Source organism: Rattus norvegicus, chromosome X (assembly GCF_036323735.1).
Source record: "Rattus norvegicus strain BN/NHsdMcwi chromosome X, GRCr8, whole genome shotgun sequence".
NCBI lineage: Eukaryota > Metazoa > Chordata > Mammalia > Rodentia > Muridae > Rattus > Rattus norvegicus.
The window spans coordinates 52,966,393-52,983,124 of NC_086039.1; the positions used below are offsets into that span (position 1 = coordinate 52,966,393).

At 35.5% G+C, this 16,732-nt stretch overlaps 1 protein-coding gene across 15 annotated transcripts in view; it reads left to right on the top strand.

Moving 5' to 3' along the window:
- Window positions 1–16,732, top strand: part of Dmd (dystrophin) — a 2,367,748-nt gene that overhangs the window by 1,896,295 nt on the left and 454,721 nt on the right. For 12 of the 15 annotated variants that reach the window (XM_063279795.1, XM_063279798.1, XM_063279800.1 and 9 more), the window contains 2 exons: window positions 6,205–6,377; window positions 14,378–14,534. In XM_063279795.1, the coding sequence (XP_063135865.1) occupies window positions 6,205–6,377; window positions 14,378–14,534 (330 nt within the window). Of the gene's footprint in view, window positions 1–5,340; window positions 5,531–6,204; window positions 6,378–14,377; window positions 14,535–16,732 lie in introns of those variants that run through there. The other 3 variants (XM_063279804.1, XM_063279805.1, XM_063279803.1) reach the window with 2 other exon arrangements.

The following is a 16,732-nucleotide window of genomic DNA, read 5'->3' on the forward strand; positions in this document are numbered from 1 at the left end:
TGTTTCTGTGTTTGCTTCCTCATTTGTCAGTGACCTTGAAGTTAGAATGTGTTATTTATTTACTGAATAAAAATATTTTAATTAAGGCTTGGGGATTTAGCTCAGTGGTAGAGCGCTTGCCTAGCAAGCACAAGGCCCTGGGTTCGGTCCCCAGCTCCGAAAAAAAATATTTTAATTAACAAACAATAATTATATGCATTTATAAAGTGCAATGTCACCTTTTAATAGCAACTCCATCACCTTTGTTGCATATTATTTTTATGAAAAATCTACGCAGCAGTTTGAAATATCTCTAAAGCTGATTGTTCATTTCCATTGACAATTTTGTACCTTTTCCCCAATATCTCCCCTCTCCCATCTGAACCTCTCACCCAACTCCTGATAACAGTTACATTACTTCTAACTATTATTTTAACTGTATATATATATATATACACATATATATGTACATATATATATATATGATGAAGACTTACACTGTATCCATGTCTCAGTCTTTCTGAATTGTGTGCAATAAAAGACAGACACAAATTTCTCTTTCCCACACTGATTCTTTTCTTTTAATATCTGTCAAGGCATGAGATTGCTTATGCATATGACAATTTTGTGCTTTAGTTGTCTAAGGAATCTCAGTACTATTGTTTTTACACTGACTGATTTAGTTAGCTGAATCCTTTTTAAAGACAATAAATTGTATATACATAGGTAAGAAAATATCATGATTGGGGTTGGGGATTTAGCTCAGTGGTAGAGCGCTTGCCTAGCAAGAGCAAAGCCCTGGGTTCGGCCCCCAGCTCCGAAAAAAAGAAAAAAGAAAAAAGAAAAAAAAGAAAAAAGAAAATACCATGATTTAAAACAGACTAGTTCTCTATTGTTTGGTGTAATAAACAGAAGGGTATAACACTAATTGTTACTATCTTACTTCTTCATGGTGCTTCCATTTAAACAATGGCATAACTTGCTTATGAACACCAAGGAGTATTCTAGGTATTAAAGATGCAGAATAATCAAAATATTCCATAATCCTGTCCTTGTACTTTCTGTTGTAGTTTTATTTTCAGTAAATTTCTAGGTAGTTTTCTCATCTTTTTTAATTTAGGGAACTTGATTGATTTTCTTTCTTTCTACCACTCATTTTCCATTGCATTCAGGTCCTGCAATTTACTACCACTGTTCATAAATTAAGCTTGTTTCACCTTAGTTCCCTTTCTTCATTGGTCTTCCCACCTGGAATGTCTTCTTCCCTCTGTTTTCTTAATTCTATCTGTCTCTTCTGACCCAAGACAAATCTTATCACTACATGAAGTTTATTTCTAATCACTTGATTTTCATCTGGATTCCCTTATAATAGTACCATTATATTATCTATTTAAGACTTGTGTTCTATACGATGTACAAAGCGTTTTACAAAATTATGTTCTATGTGATGTACAGAGTGTTTTACAAAATTACACTAAACAATATTCAAAGTAACCCACCTGCTAAAGGAGTACTATTGTCTACGTTGAATGAAGCTGGGGATATGAAAATGTTCTCAAAATGAAGCTCCTAATAAGGGAAACAGCAAGGAAAACAATCAAACATCTATATAGCTGCTTGGCCTTATGTTTTCCTGGGTTGCCGAGAAGAGGAATTAACAAAAGGAGATGAGACTCTCCGGTGAAAAGGATATGTGCGATTTCTGAAATTCCTACCTAAAGCAGAGTACCCTATCATTGTAAACTCTGATCATGTTTTATATAATATCTGAACCTTCTTGGTCCTTGCTGGTGAATGCTCTCCAGAATTATAGGGATTTTTTTAGCTGCAAATTTCTTTTTCTACGTGTATGTCATTTTTCTATTTGCACTCATTTCCTCGATTTCATGTTCCTTCTTGTTGTATCTCCATCCACTGCTTCATCTCAGCTCCACACTCTGCAGAAGAATAAGATCATCAAAATCATCTTTGACTAGTGAAAACAATGGTAGTTTCCACTCTCTCACACCAATGTTTTATATATATATATATATATATATATATTTAAATATAATGAGTATATATTGAACTATTACTAACACAAAATGTAATCACCACTCCATTAAAACCTCAGAGTTAATGTACCTTGCTGTTAAGAGCATACGCCCTGAAGTCTAAGTGTCTGAGATCAAAATCTGACAGCACTGTTTGTTAGCTATGTGACCTTGGGCAGAATCTTCACATTCATTCTCTTACTTGGTAAAGGAAGATACTACTGATTACTAGAGAGGATTATTGAAGACATAAAATAAGCTGGTGTATGCATTTCTTCGAGCCATAACTACTGTAGACTAAGGCATGTTGTTATTCTCATTTATTCACAAAATATTCATTAACTACTTACTACCTATTGCTCTTCCTTGAGAAATACAATCATGGGAAGAACAAACAATAACAATATATATATATATATATATATATATATATATATATATATATGCTGCAATGTGTGTCCTACCTATGACTTGAATGAGCTTTTCTTGTTAACCCAGAAATAAAATAAAACTAAAATCGATTACTCTCTACGAATCCTGCTGATTTTCTTTACCAACCTGTTGGTCATTCCATACTTCCTAAGTCTAATAGCCTAAGACCAATGGCCTCCTGGTAGCTTTAGGCAAATAGATACATATTCCATCCTATAAGCTGTGTCAGTGTTTTCTTTTCACCTACAACTCACACTACATGTTGGTGCTGAAAAAATCTCCATTATAACCTTAAAAAGAGAGCCCTGTGTTCCTTACCAATATTACTTCAGGTTCAGTCTTCCACCTTGACGTTTCTGGCAAAAGCCTTCCATCCCAAAGAAATATAGCAGAACTATGCCTATGTTGACGTTTTAAGTCATTGCTAGATGTAACTAATTGTCCCCATGGTCCTGTAAACAAAAAGATGAATCACTGGGAGAATTTCTTCTCTGACAACAGAAGTATTTTATAGGTAGCACTGTATGTCCTCTTTCGAAATGAAAAATCTAGTCAGAATTTAATTGTTCACACAGAACAAGTGATCTATGTGGGTAAATGTTTTCTGTTCTTTTACATCAAAATTATTATTCTAAATGTTTTTTCGCCCTTAGCTTTCTTTGTGCAGCTTCAATATCTACTGCATATTGCACCTAATAGTCATACACAGTATGTTAGTGGAAATGACCTATGATTGATAAAGTTAAGAAAACTGGGTCAATATCCCAGTTTTAAAATTTGCTAGATATGTGACTTTAAGCATGACATTTAAACGTCCGTCCTATGGGACAAATAGAAAGTTACAGGTAGTTCACTAGGAACCAGTGCTAAGAGACAATGACCAAGATTGTAGATTAATAAGATCTCTGTGAGATACAAAGGCCTTATTGTACCTCTTTCAACTGTTATGCTACACTACCCTCATGACATAGAACACTGACGTAAGACTTGCCTGCCAGTACCCACACAACACTTCATCTGTGTGCCTTTCTAAAAGGAAGAGTTTTGATCCTACTATTTGAGATTTAGCACGAGTTCCTCATTTAGCCAGCAATATAAATGAATAAAAAAATACACACATGATTTTAAAATTAAAGACAAAACTATCACTAACATTCCTCTATTTCCCAGGATGCCAAGACTAAATAAATAATTGGTACTTAGATGAATACTTGCATATTCACTCTGTGTTCTTTTCTTCTATAATGAGACAACAAAGATTTTTATATGCAATATACTTTACCTGTTCGTGGAAAAGAAGAAAATTAGCACATTAATGAATCGGCATTCTATTTACACCTCAGAAGTCCTTTCTTATTCAGTGTTGATCTCTTCATGCTACAAATGAGCTTAAAGAACTAGTAATTAGGACTGAGTCTTTGCTATCAGGGCAAGGTAGAAAAATTCAAATGGGTGATTTATATAAATAGAATGTTTGAACATTCTATTGTTTAAATTTTTTCTGGGGCTGGGGATGTATCTCAGTGGCGGTAGAATGGAGGAAGAGGAAGAAGAAGAAAAAGAAGAATAGAGAGAGAATATATATATATATAATTTAATTTTCCTGAAAATAACCATATTTATTTTGGTTTCCTGAATGAATCTGGTGGCAAGAAATATTAGGTTGCGTACAAAGACTATAAAAGTAACATAAGAGAGATGAGTGAGTGAATGCTCTCAAAGTTAAGTATAATTCTCTATTCTGAATTATTAAGATAATTAGCTCATCTTTCTCAATTGCTGAAGGAAAGGCAAATTAGAGATATCCTATGTATTTAAAAATGACAAAGCAAAAACTTGGGTGTGGTGCTGCGTGTACATAACAAAATTTTAAACACTGAGACAGGAAGATCTTGAGACCTAACCTGCACAACATAGAGAATTTATGTGTGTGCACGTGCATGTGCGTGCATGTGTGTGTGTGTGTGTATGTGTGTGTGTGTGTGTGTGCATACACATGCACACGCACATGTGTGGGGTTGGAGGTGGGTGGAGAGGTGTATCCCAGTGTCCCAGAGGGACAGAAAGAAAAAGAAGAAAATCCTAGAAATGATGCCATTCTGATTAAACTCTATGCTGCCGGAAACTCATGAATAATTTTCTACTATATTTTCTCATTTTGAAATCCAGCTAGAACCTCTTGAAAAAACCCTAGGTTTTGTGGGTTAGGGATAGATGCTCTCCCATCTGTTATATTATTTCCCTTCCTTTAGCATCTGAGGTCATCCCATCTGTATTCCCCTTCCAGTATTCAGAGTCCATCAGGGCTACTTTGGCTGCCAAAAATAGTGACAAGCAACATTCATTGTCCCTCTACCTTACTTCTGTGGCACACAAACTTCTGCATTTAAAGTGACTGTGACTGGAAACATGAGCCACTTATTCAGAATTACTAACATGCCACCTTTCCTCTTCCTTTAGCAGAGTCATTTAATTCAGAGTTAGAAACAGTAAGAGACAGAGGGGAGGGAAAGAAAATGTTTTAGTCACACAGATCAATCCAATTTGTTGGAGCTTCAGAATGAATTTTTAAACTTGTTGAACAGAAGCATACAAGTCTCGAAGAACAAGTAAAATAATGTACAAAGCCTCCATTCATTGTGTAGGCAGAATGGAATGCTGGTACCCGGCAGCTCTCTAAGGAATGTTCCTTTGGCTTTGAATGTTCTGCTGGAAACAAGGAGGAAACCACATATATAAAATGAATTTATAATGTCTGCCTTATTATGGCAAAATGATAAGAAAAGTTGGCTGTTTAATATAAACTGTCAGTTGCATATTCCAGGCCTCCATTCTTTGAGGTCCCTCCCACATCCACACGCCTGGCTACTATTTAGCAGGGAGTACAAAGTGGCCGATTATGATTATTGACTGTCCAGGCCTGTGCTCTTAAACTCATTCTGTCAACGGAATGTAAGCAAAGCTGTCATTTTAAAGCAGGGCCCACTCCGTTTCTGGGTTTTCTTAGGTTTGCTATGCAACAGGATCAGTGCTGTAGTCCCCGGTTCAAGCTGAAAATGTTGCACAGGAAGACATATCATGTAAAGGTCAGATTCTTGTATTATGATGTTTTTTTTATTTGCGTCTATACAAATGAAACTTAATGTCAGAACTCTGGTCATAACTCTCACCAAGGTCCTGTGGACTCTTTACCTGCCAAGTCTGAAAATATGGTATTTTAAATGGGAATGTTTAGTAATCCTTGTGTAATGTTGCTGTATCTATCGTGCCATAGCACTGTGCGTTTTCGAGAAAATGCTCTTGTGTCATAGATTCCCATTAATGTGCTGGTGTTGGACAAAGTACAACATTGTTTATACTTTTATGGCCACTATCTATATAATAGAATAATATAGTAGAATAATACATGCATTGAAAATATAACTCGACTCACTGGAGTGAAATGATTACCACCGTATCTATTTTATGACATCATTTATTTCATAAAGCATATGTGTGCATATCCAAATGTTTTATACAAGGATCAGAAAAATTTAACATATGAAGTGTGCTGTAAGTGCATTAATTCTAATTTATAAAAGTAATACCTTGACAAAGTAAGACACCAAAAAAAAATCAGAACATATTTTCGTGCTAGTTACCAAGCTAGGATTTCTTTTGAACTAATCTTTTTTTTTTTTTTTTGACTTCTTCAAATTCTCATTCACAGCTAGCCTCTTTGTTTGGTAATGCTGAATGTGTTCTTCTTGCTGTTTGATAGGATCTCCAAGGAGAAATTGAAGCTCACACGGACATCTATCACAATCTTGACGAAAATGGCCAAAAAATCCTGAGATCTTTGGAAGGTTCAGACGAAGCACCCCTGTTACAAAGACGTCTGGATAACATGAATTTCAAGTGGAGTGAACTTCGGAAAAAGTCTCTCAATATTCGGTAGGCAATGATCTTGGGAGGTGGGAGAAGCAAGGATCCAGATGTGAATAAAGATGGCAAAATTTTCATTTGCCTAGCACAGGCAGCTAATATCTCATATGTAAATCCTTTCAAAATGATTCGTTTTATTTTGAATAAATGAATCATTCATTTGCTTGGAATGGAGACAATACTTGCAGGTTCAGATTTAGATTGAAATGGGACTGTTTTATAGGCACACGAGTGATATGTATTAAGATATTAGAGTAAATTTTAAAAGGTAGCAATGAGATCCTGATTTCAGAGTTCTCTCTTGGTGTCTCTCACGGTGTCATACAAAAAAAAAAAAACCACTATAATTAGTGAATATTTGTTATGGCATTCTCTCTTTGGCATCTCTCTAAATATATAACCAAAGGAAATTTTTTAAAGAACAGATCACATTATAATCAACAATTTAAAGACTCACTCTCCAAGAGTTCATGCAGCTAAGGAGATTGTAGCTGCTTACTATCAGTTCATCTCTCTTAGCCTTTGTTGAAGCACTTTCTCTGGAGGGCCACTGAACTTTTCGACTTTGCACTTAACTTTCTCCTTTGCCTAACCGGCTTATTTTGAGAAGTGAATGGATGCACTTTGCATTGTTGCTAAAGCTAAAGGGAAGCTCTCAGGATCCATGTATGGCTGATACAGGTATATAGTGGGACAAGGAACAGAGCTGGTCTCTGAAGCGTCCAGTGTTACCTAAGAAGCTGCAAAATGCAGGAAAGAGAAGCAATCTCCCTGCTTTCTGAGTAATTGCTTTCCTTAATCCACTAGTTTTTGAATATTTTTGTGCTTTCATCAGTGCCTATGAAAGAAGTGGCCATGAAGAGAGGTAGAAAGGGACAAATGAACTCAACAGTTAGAAAGAAGGTATTCAATAGTGCGAGTAATTACGACCCTGAGTCAGTCTGATTATTAAAAAGAAAAGAAAAGAAAAACCTTTCCCTCCTTCTTCATAGTTCTCCTAAATTGTCTGCAATTTCAATATACAACTCTCAAAAGGATGATGAATACCTGAAATTTTATTAACTTGAAAACACTTTTGTAAAACCACTACCCACTATGAAGCAATAATAATGCTAGGAGGTAACTCAGGGTGTGTGTATGTTCCATTCGCTGCTATAAGCATTTCATACTGTTTGACTCATGTAGATTTCATTCCTATACAATCTTAGCTTTTGAAGAAAATGAGGGACAGAGAGGATAAACAGGTTTCCAAAAGTGACCCAGTTAGCAAATGGCATGGCTAAGACCTATTCACAGTGAATCAAACTTCATCACTGAAGTGTTTAGTCATCAGAGTATTCTGTAGGGTTGAATAAAAAAGGAAACTTTCACAAATAAAATCATCATAATTGAAAATTTTAGATTGGGAAACAGATTTCAAAGAACAGAAAGGCTTTATTTTTTGCCAAGCTTTTTCTCAGCACCTGAGCCTTTGAGAATCTCATCTTTATCTCAGTGTTCTGCACATGATTTCTTAAATCTATGTGTTCATGATGAGTGGGCGGCAACAATGGGATATTGCATTTTGATTATAAAGAGGCTCTATTAGTTTTCTACATTTTAATGTCCAAGAGCAGTCTAAGTGTATAATGACCAAGGCCACATTTGTAACATCTGTCTTTAAAAATAAAAAACATGAACTGAAAAATGTTTGATGGATAAGGAAAAGAGCATGATTCCCCTATTGCAGGAAAGAAAAAGAAACAGGGCTATGACTGTTGCAGAAGCCTTTTAATGCCTTTTCTCTCCTGTATGTGAATTTGATGAAATAAAAGAATTAAAAGTGTCAAACAGGATATTGTCAAAATATGGCCCCTTCATTTTCAGAAATTTCCCATATGCCAACCAGTGTAATTTAATTCTTACTGTGATTAATCAAGCAGAAAACAGTTACCTTACAGAAGATGATGTGGATTCTGCAATTTGAATATTCTGATTAATGGTTTGAGTTTGTAAATAAGTCTCTAATAATCTCGAATGTGTTATAAGTTCTCAATTATGAGAAGCAAGGAATCCTTCATATCTGCATACTTTAGCTTATCTTGATACCCTACCAAAGTAAGGGTATCAGTCATTCCTAGCAGTGACACAGCAGAGGTAATAATTGTGAAATAAGACAAGGGAATATTAGGATGGTTGTCCATTGGGGTATTTTTCATATTGAATGTCACTACAATTTTTTAAATGTTTCAAAATCCTGAGAAAACAACCCTGTCTCCATAGATTATACCTCATTATATACTCGAAAATGTACTGCAATCATTGTTTTGTGAGACCTTCAGAAACTACTCATGTAGTTCAGAAAATAAGCACCAGTTGTACAGAAATATTCTACCTAGGACACAGACTATCACATTGCTCCATAGAACAAATATTTTGATCATATATACATATTTTACTCATCAGTTTCTCTTTTTATTTTGTTTCTCTTATATCCCACTCCCATCCTGGATCTTTCTCAGCAAGCAACATTCTAGTCCCTCTCCAACAAGGAGTTCTGAGCAACTAGATTCTTCTTTCTAACCCGGTTTTGACTTCTAGCTGTTTTCTGTCTCTTGCGAGGGCTGCAGTATGGACACATGCTGTTTGGTTCTCGTGTTTGTAACACAATCTCCCTTATTCTTTGAATTTTGACTTGATTCTATGTGTATTTTCCATTCTGGTGGTTTTTCACCAGTTCTTTACACAACAACTTGAATTTACACTTGAAGGAGTAGGTATATGGCTCAGTGGTAGAGCACTTGTCTAATATGAATAAGATCTTTGGCTCAACCCACAACACAGACAAACACACACAGACACACACAGACAGACAGACAGACAGACAGACAGACACACACACACACACACACACACACACGCATGCACACACATTCCTTTGGGTGTTCATGAGTTCTTTTCGTGTTTGTTAGCTTCAGCTAAATTAAATAAAAGTGTGTAAAGTCAAAATAAGTCTAAAAGAATAGTCTTTTTACACCACAGTTGTTCTCTCTTCTGACTCTTTTACCACCTAACATGTAATCTGGAGCAAATTGCTTAGTGCTTTAATGCTATGCAATTCTATAAATTCTGAGATAATGCTCTTTCAACTCAGACAAATCACTATGTGGTGTGTGTGAACACACTCACATGTGTGTATGCATCTGTGCCTGTGCATATTGCTCATGTGTGTAAGAGGCTATAGGTCAATGTCAGTGTCTTCCTCAGTCTCATTAAACCGTAAGTGCATCAATTTGGTTAGAATGTTAGGCCATAACCCATCTGTCTCTACTTCCCAAGGCCATGGATTACAGATACATGCCACTAATGGCTAATGTGGACACTAGGGATCCAAACAAGGGTTCCCATGCTTGTTCAGTAAGAAGTTTAACATTTTATTCCTCTCCCAGCTCTTTGATTTTTTTATATTAGCAAGGCACCAATTTATCTTTAAAATATACTATTAAGAATAAATAGAATCCCTTTGAGAAAAAGTGATTGAAATTATAGAGTACAAACTTCCTGTTCCAATCACATGTTGTCTACAAGACAGAGTAGTAAGTAAACGGTCAGTGTTAACTCAGTTCCATAGAGCAACGTAAAAGATGGAAATCAAGTAATATATTTACTTACATATAGAAATATGTGTATAAGTATATATACACAGAGTAAGAATTGAAACTGATCAATAGAAAGAGGATGATTAATGAAGGCAAGTATTTCTCATGCTAAAATAGCCCATATCCACAACCCTTCACTTTGACTTTAAAACTACTACAAATCTCAGAAGCGGTCAAGTGAATTTTTCACAAAAGCAATATTTATGAACATTTGTTTAGTCCGTATTCATATTTTCCCACATTATTGGATGTATGTTTCACTATGAGGGTTACTTAATATGTTATTTATATGACTTCAGCAAATTATTTTTTATGCTTGGTGCAGAAAAACCTGTGAAAACTATATGAATTTCATGTTTGCTAAATTTTGCAGTTATGAGACAGGAACACTAACAAATTCTTCAGCAACAAGGAATCTCTTAGGGAATACTTGGCAGTATTCCCTAAGTACTCAGTTGGAACTGAGGGTTTTATTTTTCTATAGTGGAGAACAAAGAAAGAGCAAAGGGAAGAAGAGCCATCTACTTTTGAGGGGGAAGAAAAGCAACTTGGTCATTGAGCATCTCTGACCTTTCTCGTGCTCTTGGAACGTTAATTATGTTGGAAGTTGGAGTTCAAGGCCCAGCTAGGGGAAAAAAAGGTTTACTTCTCCTTGAGTTTAATTCTCTGTCTTTATTTAAAGCCCCACAGCTCCCACTTTATTTCTGTAGTTCTTTATTATTTCTGCATCTGTACCATTTCTTTCTGTCGACTTAAGTGCTATTGTATTACACAGGGGCACACGGGATGTACAGGGATATATCACTAGCTTTATAAAGGAAGTCAAAGTGAAAAATGAATTCAATAGAGCACAATTCCTTTAAGAACGTGTACTTTTTCAGAGTAAAGTTTTATTAAGGATTTCAAACGAGGTATCAACCAAATCACATTGGAAATATCTGAACCTAGGGAAATAGCAACCACTTTATCATCGGTATAATCCTTAGACTCCTGTCTCAGAAGAATTCTGTAAATATCAAGCAGCCCATCCCTGTACACGTAAAAGTTCTGTACTTTACTCAAACCTTACCATGTGTGGTATTTTTTTCAAAGATCAGCACTTATCTTTTTAGAGGCAAGTAGCCCCCCAAGCTCTTCTCTTCAATAATAAAGATGAATACGGAATGGTTGCTAAGTGTGCCTCCCCAACCATCCTTTTGGTTTGCGTTCAGTGGATAGGGATAAATAAAGTTCATTTGACAATTAAGAAGTTATTTTATCCTAGAATGTATAATATTTAGTTAAAACCAGAATGCTAAAGGTTTTTCTTATCCAAGAGTAACCTGTAATTCTCAATTCCCAAATGTAAATATGGCCATATAGCAGATCTGGTTCAGCAGTTGTCTCTAGACATCTAGTCCTGTTTTTCCCTCAATTACAAAACAGAGTGTTTGATTAGGGTGAGTTGAACTCATCTTAATCCTAACATCTTTGCAAAAAATAAAAAACTTTTTAAATATACAAAGGAAGTAGCACCTACAAAATCTTTTTTTCTAGAAGATAGCTTTCCAAACACAATAGGCTAATTGTTGAGAAGTATTTGATATGTAGTCATTAAAGCACAACCAGCAGCTTCTTCCAACGATAAACTACAAATGTGCTAGAGCAACTTCAAAAGCTCAACATGCTAAAGGGAAATTTTAACCAACCCAGTCCAGTTTCCTTATACTTAGATTACCTTGCATTCATGTCAAGTAGATGCAATCCTTTCCCTAGAAAGACATATATATATATATATATATATATATATATATATATATATATATATATATGAACTTAAACTTCTTGGTATTGTTAGGGCTCAGCTGAAGAGCTGTGAAATCACTTCTTAAAATTACTGAGATTTTGGAAGTAAGGACTGGAGATCTGGATTTCAGGCAAGTGGTCCCAAACTCTTGTGTACACTGAAATTTGAGAGCTGCAGCTTAGAATTATTTTAAATTGGATATGATTTTCTGACTAATTCTGCTTTGTCTCCATGTTCAATCTTCTGGAGGGAAAATAACAGTCATTCTTAACTCTTATTCTTATTAACTATTATTATTACTACCTTTTAGATGCAGAGTTAAGATGAACCAGGTGTAGTGCTGCACTCCGTTCTTCCCAGCACTCAGAAAGCAGAGGCAGTCAGATCTCCATGAGTTCGCAATTGGCCTGATTTATTTAGAGATCTAGACGAGAAGACTGACAACTAAGACACTGTTTTGTTTTGTTTTGTTTTTTGTTTGTTTTGTTTTGTTTTTGTTTGTTTTGTTTTGTTTTGGGTTTTTTTGGGTTTTTTGGGGGGATTGTTTTTTTTTTTTAATATCAGACGTTTTAAATTTTTAACAAATTCCATACAATAGGACATGTCCTGTCCCCTAGCTACTGGATTCGCTCTTGGAATGCTCTACCATATTTGTTTGATTTAATTCAAAATAAATGGAAGACAAGCATTGGGCATCTTTATCCCGTGACCGTACTCATTAGACTCTTTAAATAGTTAAAATCTTGAATTGGGAATTCTCACTTAGGCTTACCAGAGGAAAATGATTACTCCAAAAGGAGGAAGAAACAGAAAATTTTTAAAAGTGGCCTCTATACCATATATAATCTGCATGTATACAGTGTATTCATAGCATGGTACAACCTTGTTAATTTACTACATAATAATATTATTAAAGGGTTGAACTGTTTCTCTCACTTGTAGTAAAAATCTACATTTTTCACATAGTTGCGTCATGTATTATAGAATTAACATTCTTACAGATTAGAAGAGTATAAAGATGAAGGGAAATACTGCAAATCTACCCCTGAAAGAAAACCTGGCTGTCATTCCAGAAATTTCCATGCATATTTAAGCATGTGCTTACAAGTGTATACTCCCCTACTCACAAACCTTTTACAAAATAAAATGATTGTACTTCTTTTTTTTGTAACACACTTTATCTTTTTCCATATGCATAAAAATTTGCCTAGAACACCATACTGAATATTGCATGGGATTTCATTGTATGACATTATAATATTGGATGTAATAAAGTCCTTATCACTGAATATTTGTGGGGTTTTAGTTTATTATAATCATAAGCAATGCTGCAAATTAATATTGTCTGCCTATAACTTTATAGGCTTTTTCAGTTGCTTTCTTCATATTTCTTGAATTGAATATTTATTTGCACCGTTTAAAGACATTTATGTCTTCATTAGAGTATATTTCAGAGAATTTGAGACAATTTAATTTCAGTAGTAAATATATAATCTAGTAATTCTAAGTCCAGAAGGAGAGTTATATTGGAAATGTCAGTCTAAGTCCCTGAATAAGCAAGGGAAACAGTCTTTTACATGACTGCTTTACATTGTATTTCTTGACAGCCCTGAAGACTTTAGTATATTTATGTTAGAGAAAGCATCAATTTTTATGAATTAATTAGTGCTTGTTGATAAAATGTAAGTGATGCATAGTGGTTGCAGATTGACCTGAGGATAAAGCACTGTAATTCCACCCCCCCCCTTGTTTTCTGGATGATGATTTATTTTATTAATTTACTTTCTCCTCCTCAAATGAAATGTGGGTTTTACAGCACAGAACATTCATTTGTATATTCCTATGTGGCTTCTGAGGATTAACATGTCCCAAATACAGCTGATGGGGAGAGCACTCAATCTCCTGCTTAAATTATTCATGTTTGAGGGAAGCTTTCTGACAAGTATCTGATTTTTCTCTTCCAGTGAGTTGTTGTCTCTATACTTTTTACACAAAGGAAACAATGCAAAAATAAATGTTGGAACTTAAAAAACAAATCCCAGGTGCAAAGGAAGAAAGAGGGGCAGGGGGACAAGAGAAGCGGATGGGAAGCAGAGCAAAAGGAACAGATACCAGATGGAAGGAGTCACAAGAAAAGGCTGCCTGGGTGAAAGAAATGGAAAAGTCGAAATGTAGGGAGAGACCTTTCCATTTCATAAAGCAGAAAGAATTCCAGTATGACTCATATAAAAACTAAAGGGTTTTATTAGTCACTGGTTCTAAGATTTTTTCAACCAGAAACACCAAAAATCATTGACAAAAACAGGATGGTAAAGCATTTGATTCCGGTGTGGAGACCATGCCAAAGATCTCAGAATTCTGCACAAGGAAAGAAACATATGCCTGAATGTGGCCTTACCTCCAAATTGTCAATAGAATAACCCCACCCCATTTCATGACTCCTCAAATCAGGTAGTTAAATTGTTTAGTTGATGGCTGTGGGATGTATAGCTGTATATTCTGGCAATATCCAAACAATGCAAGGGAAGACTCATTAATTACACTTCTAGATATTCTGACCGTTTGCTTCTGTTGTTAACTTTCAGGTCCCATTTGGAAGTCAGTTCTGACCAGTGGAAGCGTTTGCATCTTTCTCTTCAGGAACTTCTTGTGTGGCTACAGCTGAAAGATGATGAGTTGAGCCGGCAGGCACCTATTGGTGGCGATTTTCCAGCAGTTCAGAAGCAGAATGATGTACACAGGGTAAGATGTTTTAGAGACTAATGACTTGTGCATAGCAAGCATTAAATGGCTATTTTAAAATTGTTTTCGATCAAAAATTAAATGGAGTGAACTATTTTTACTCCTTTTATCCAACAGTTAATTATAAATAATCCACACCCATTATATTTTAAATGTCAAAAAAAAATCTGCATTCGTAATACCCTTTTGTCTATTTTTAAACCCTTCTTATCATGGAAAATATTGAATATTTATAAAAGTAGACAGACTATTATAAAAAACATCCTTGTGCTTTCCAAGATATCAACAATCCTCAATTCATGGACAGTCCTATTTCTTCTATGCCTCTATTCATTCCCTTGTCATTTTGAAGCAAATTTCAGTTATATTCCATTTATTCTTAAATATTTTAGGAAGTATCTCAAAAACAGAAGTGTTTGCTCTTTGGAAATAAATATAGTAGTATTATAATACTGTAAAATAGCAGTAATTTAGTCATATCAAATATTCATATTCATTTTTCTCACATATAACATTTTTTAAGTTTTTGGTTGTATTTTAATAATCAAAGTGGGATCTATGCATTGCATTTTGTTAACTTTTTAATATTATAATTAAATCATTGCTCCCTTCCCTTTTCCCCTCCAAACCTTTTCATATACCCCTTCTTTCTCTCTCAATCTCATGGCCTATTTTTCATTACTTATTCCTACGTATTATATGTTCAGAGATGACCATAGGTATTGAATAATCAATTGGTATGTTCCTTTCTGGAGAAGACTATTTCCTGTAGTTTTTGTGTCAGGTTGAAGCCTTGAGGGATTTCTCCTGTCCCTTTTGGTGTGTTTATTGTTGTCCTTACTCAGCACATGTTTAGGCACTCATATTAATGACACTTAATGGATGAAGCTTCTAACATTGCTAGTTGATATCGTATCACTACAAACTCCCTGATTCTCTGGATCTTATAGTCTTTCTTCCCCATCTTCTGCAGTGTTTTACAAGCCTTAGGTGTCAGACTGTTTTGTAGATATATCCACAGGGAGGGTTCCGCATCTCTGCATTTAGATCAGTAGTTGATTTCAGTTATTGTCTCAGTCTGTTACTAAGAGTTCTCCTGGTAATAGGTAAGAACTACACTTGTCTCTGAGTATAAGGATAGATGTTTAGATTATTGTTAGGGATTATGCTGGTTTGGTAAAGTGGTGAATGTAGTTTCTCCTCCACAATCCATGACTTCACTAGCCCTGGGTACTTGTCTAGGTTTCCAGTACCAAGTATGGTTTACATTTCTTTATTTCATTTGGAGAACTCCAAACCATATATGCCACTATTATACCTTTAAGGTTACGGAGCAACGTTGGCCATTGTTGTGATTCATAGATGTCATAACTGAATAGGACTTGGTTGTTTTTCTGATTTGGAAGGTTGATGGTCTAGTCCTCAGGGCGGAGGCCTTCTGGAGAGTTCAAGTTTAGGGGGTCTCTGGACCCTCTTTGTGAAGTACATAGCTTTCCTCTTCAGAAACAGGGACTTGCCTTCTACTCCTGAGGATGAGCAACCAGGGGTAATAGCAATAGCTTGTAGGTTTGGGGAGTCTCTTGGATAACCCTGACCATGCTGGTTCATTTTATAACTTGACATAAGCTAGAGTCACTGTAGAATAAGGAGTCTTCCTCAGTTCAGAAAATGCCTCCATAAGATTAAGCTGTAGGCAAGCCTGTAGGTCATTTTCTTAATTAGTAATTAAGTCAGGAAGACCTGGCCCATTATGGGTAGGACCATCGGTGGGTTGGTGGCCCTGGGTTCTATGAGAAAGCTGGCTGAGTAAGGAATCGGTAGCAAGTCAGTAAGCAGCATCCCTCTGTGACCTCTGCATTACCTCCTGCCTCCATATTCCTGCTGTGCTTTAATTTCTGTCCAAACTTCCTTCCGTGACTATAATATGGAAATATAAACCAAATAAACTATTTTCTCCCTACTTGATTTGGTTAGGGTGTTTTATCAAAGCAATCCCGACTGAGGCATGGAATAAGAACTCAAAAGATGGGTTCTCATTTCTGTTATTGTCAGCTTTGATGGGTGTTCTGTCTTTGAGAAGGGGAGTTATCAACTCCAATCTCTTATTAGCTTCCTCTCCCTCACCGTTTACACCATTTATATAAGATTAAAAACATAAATGTCTCTCTAATATTGAGGATGAGTCATTTCTTCCCTAG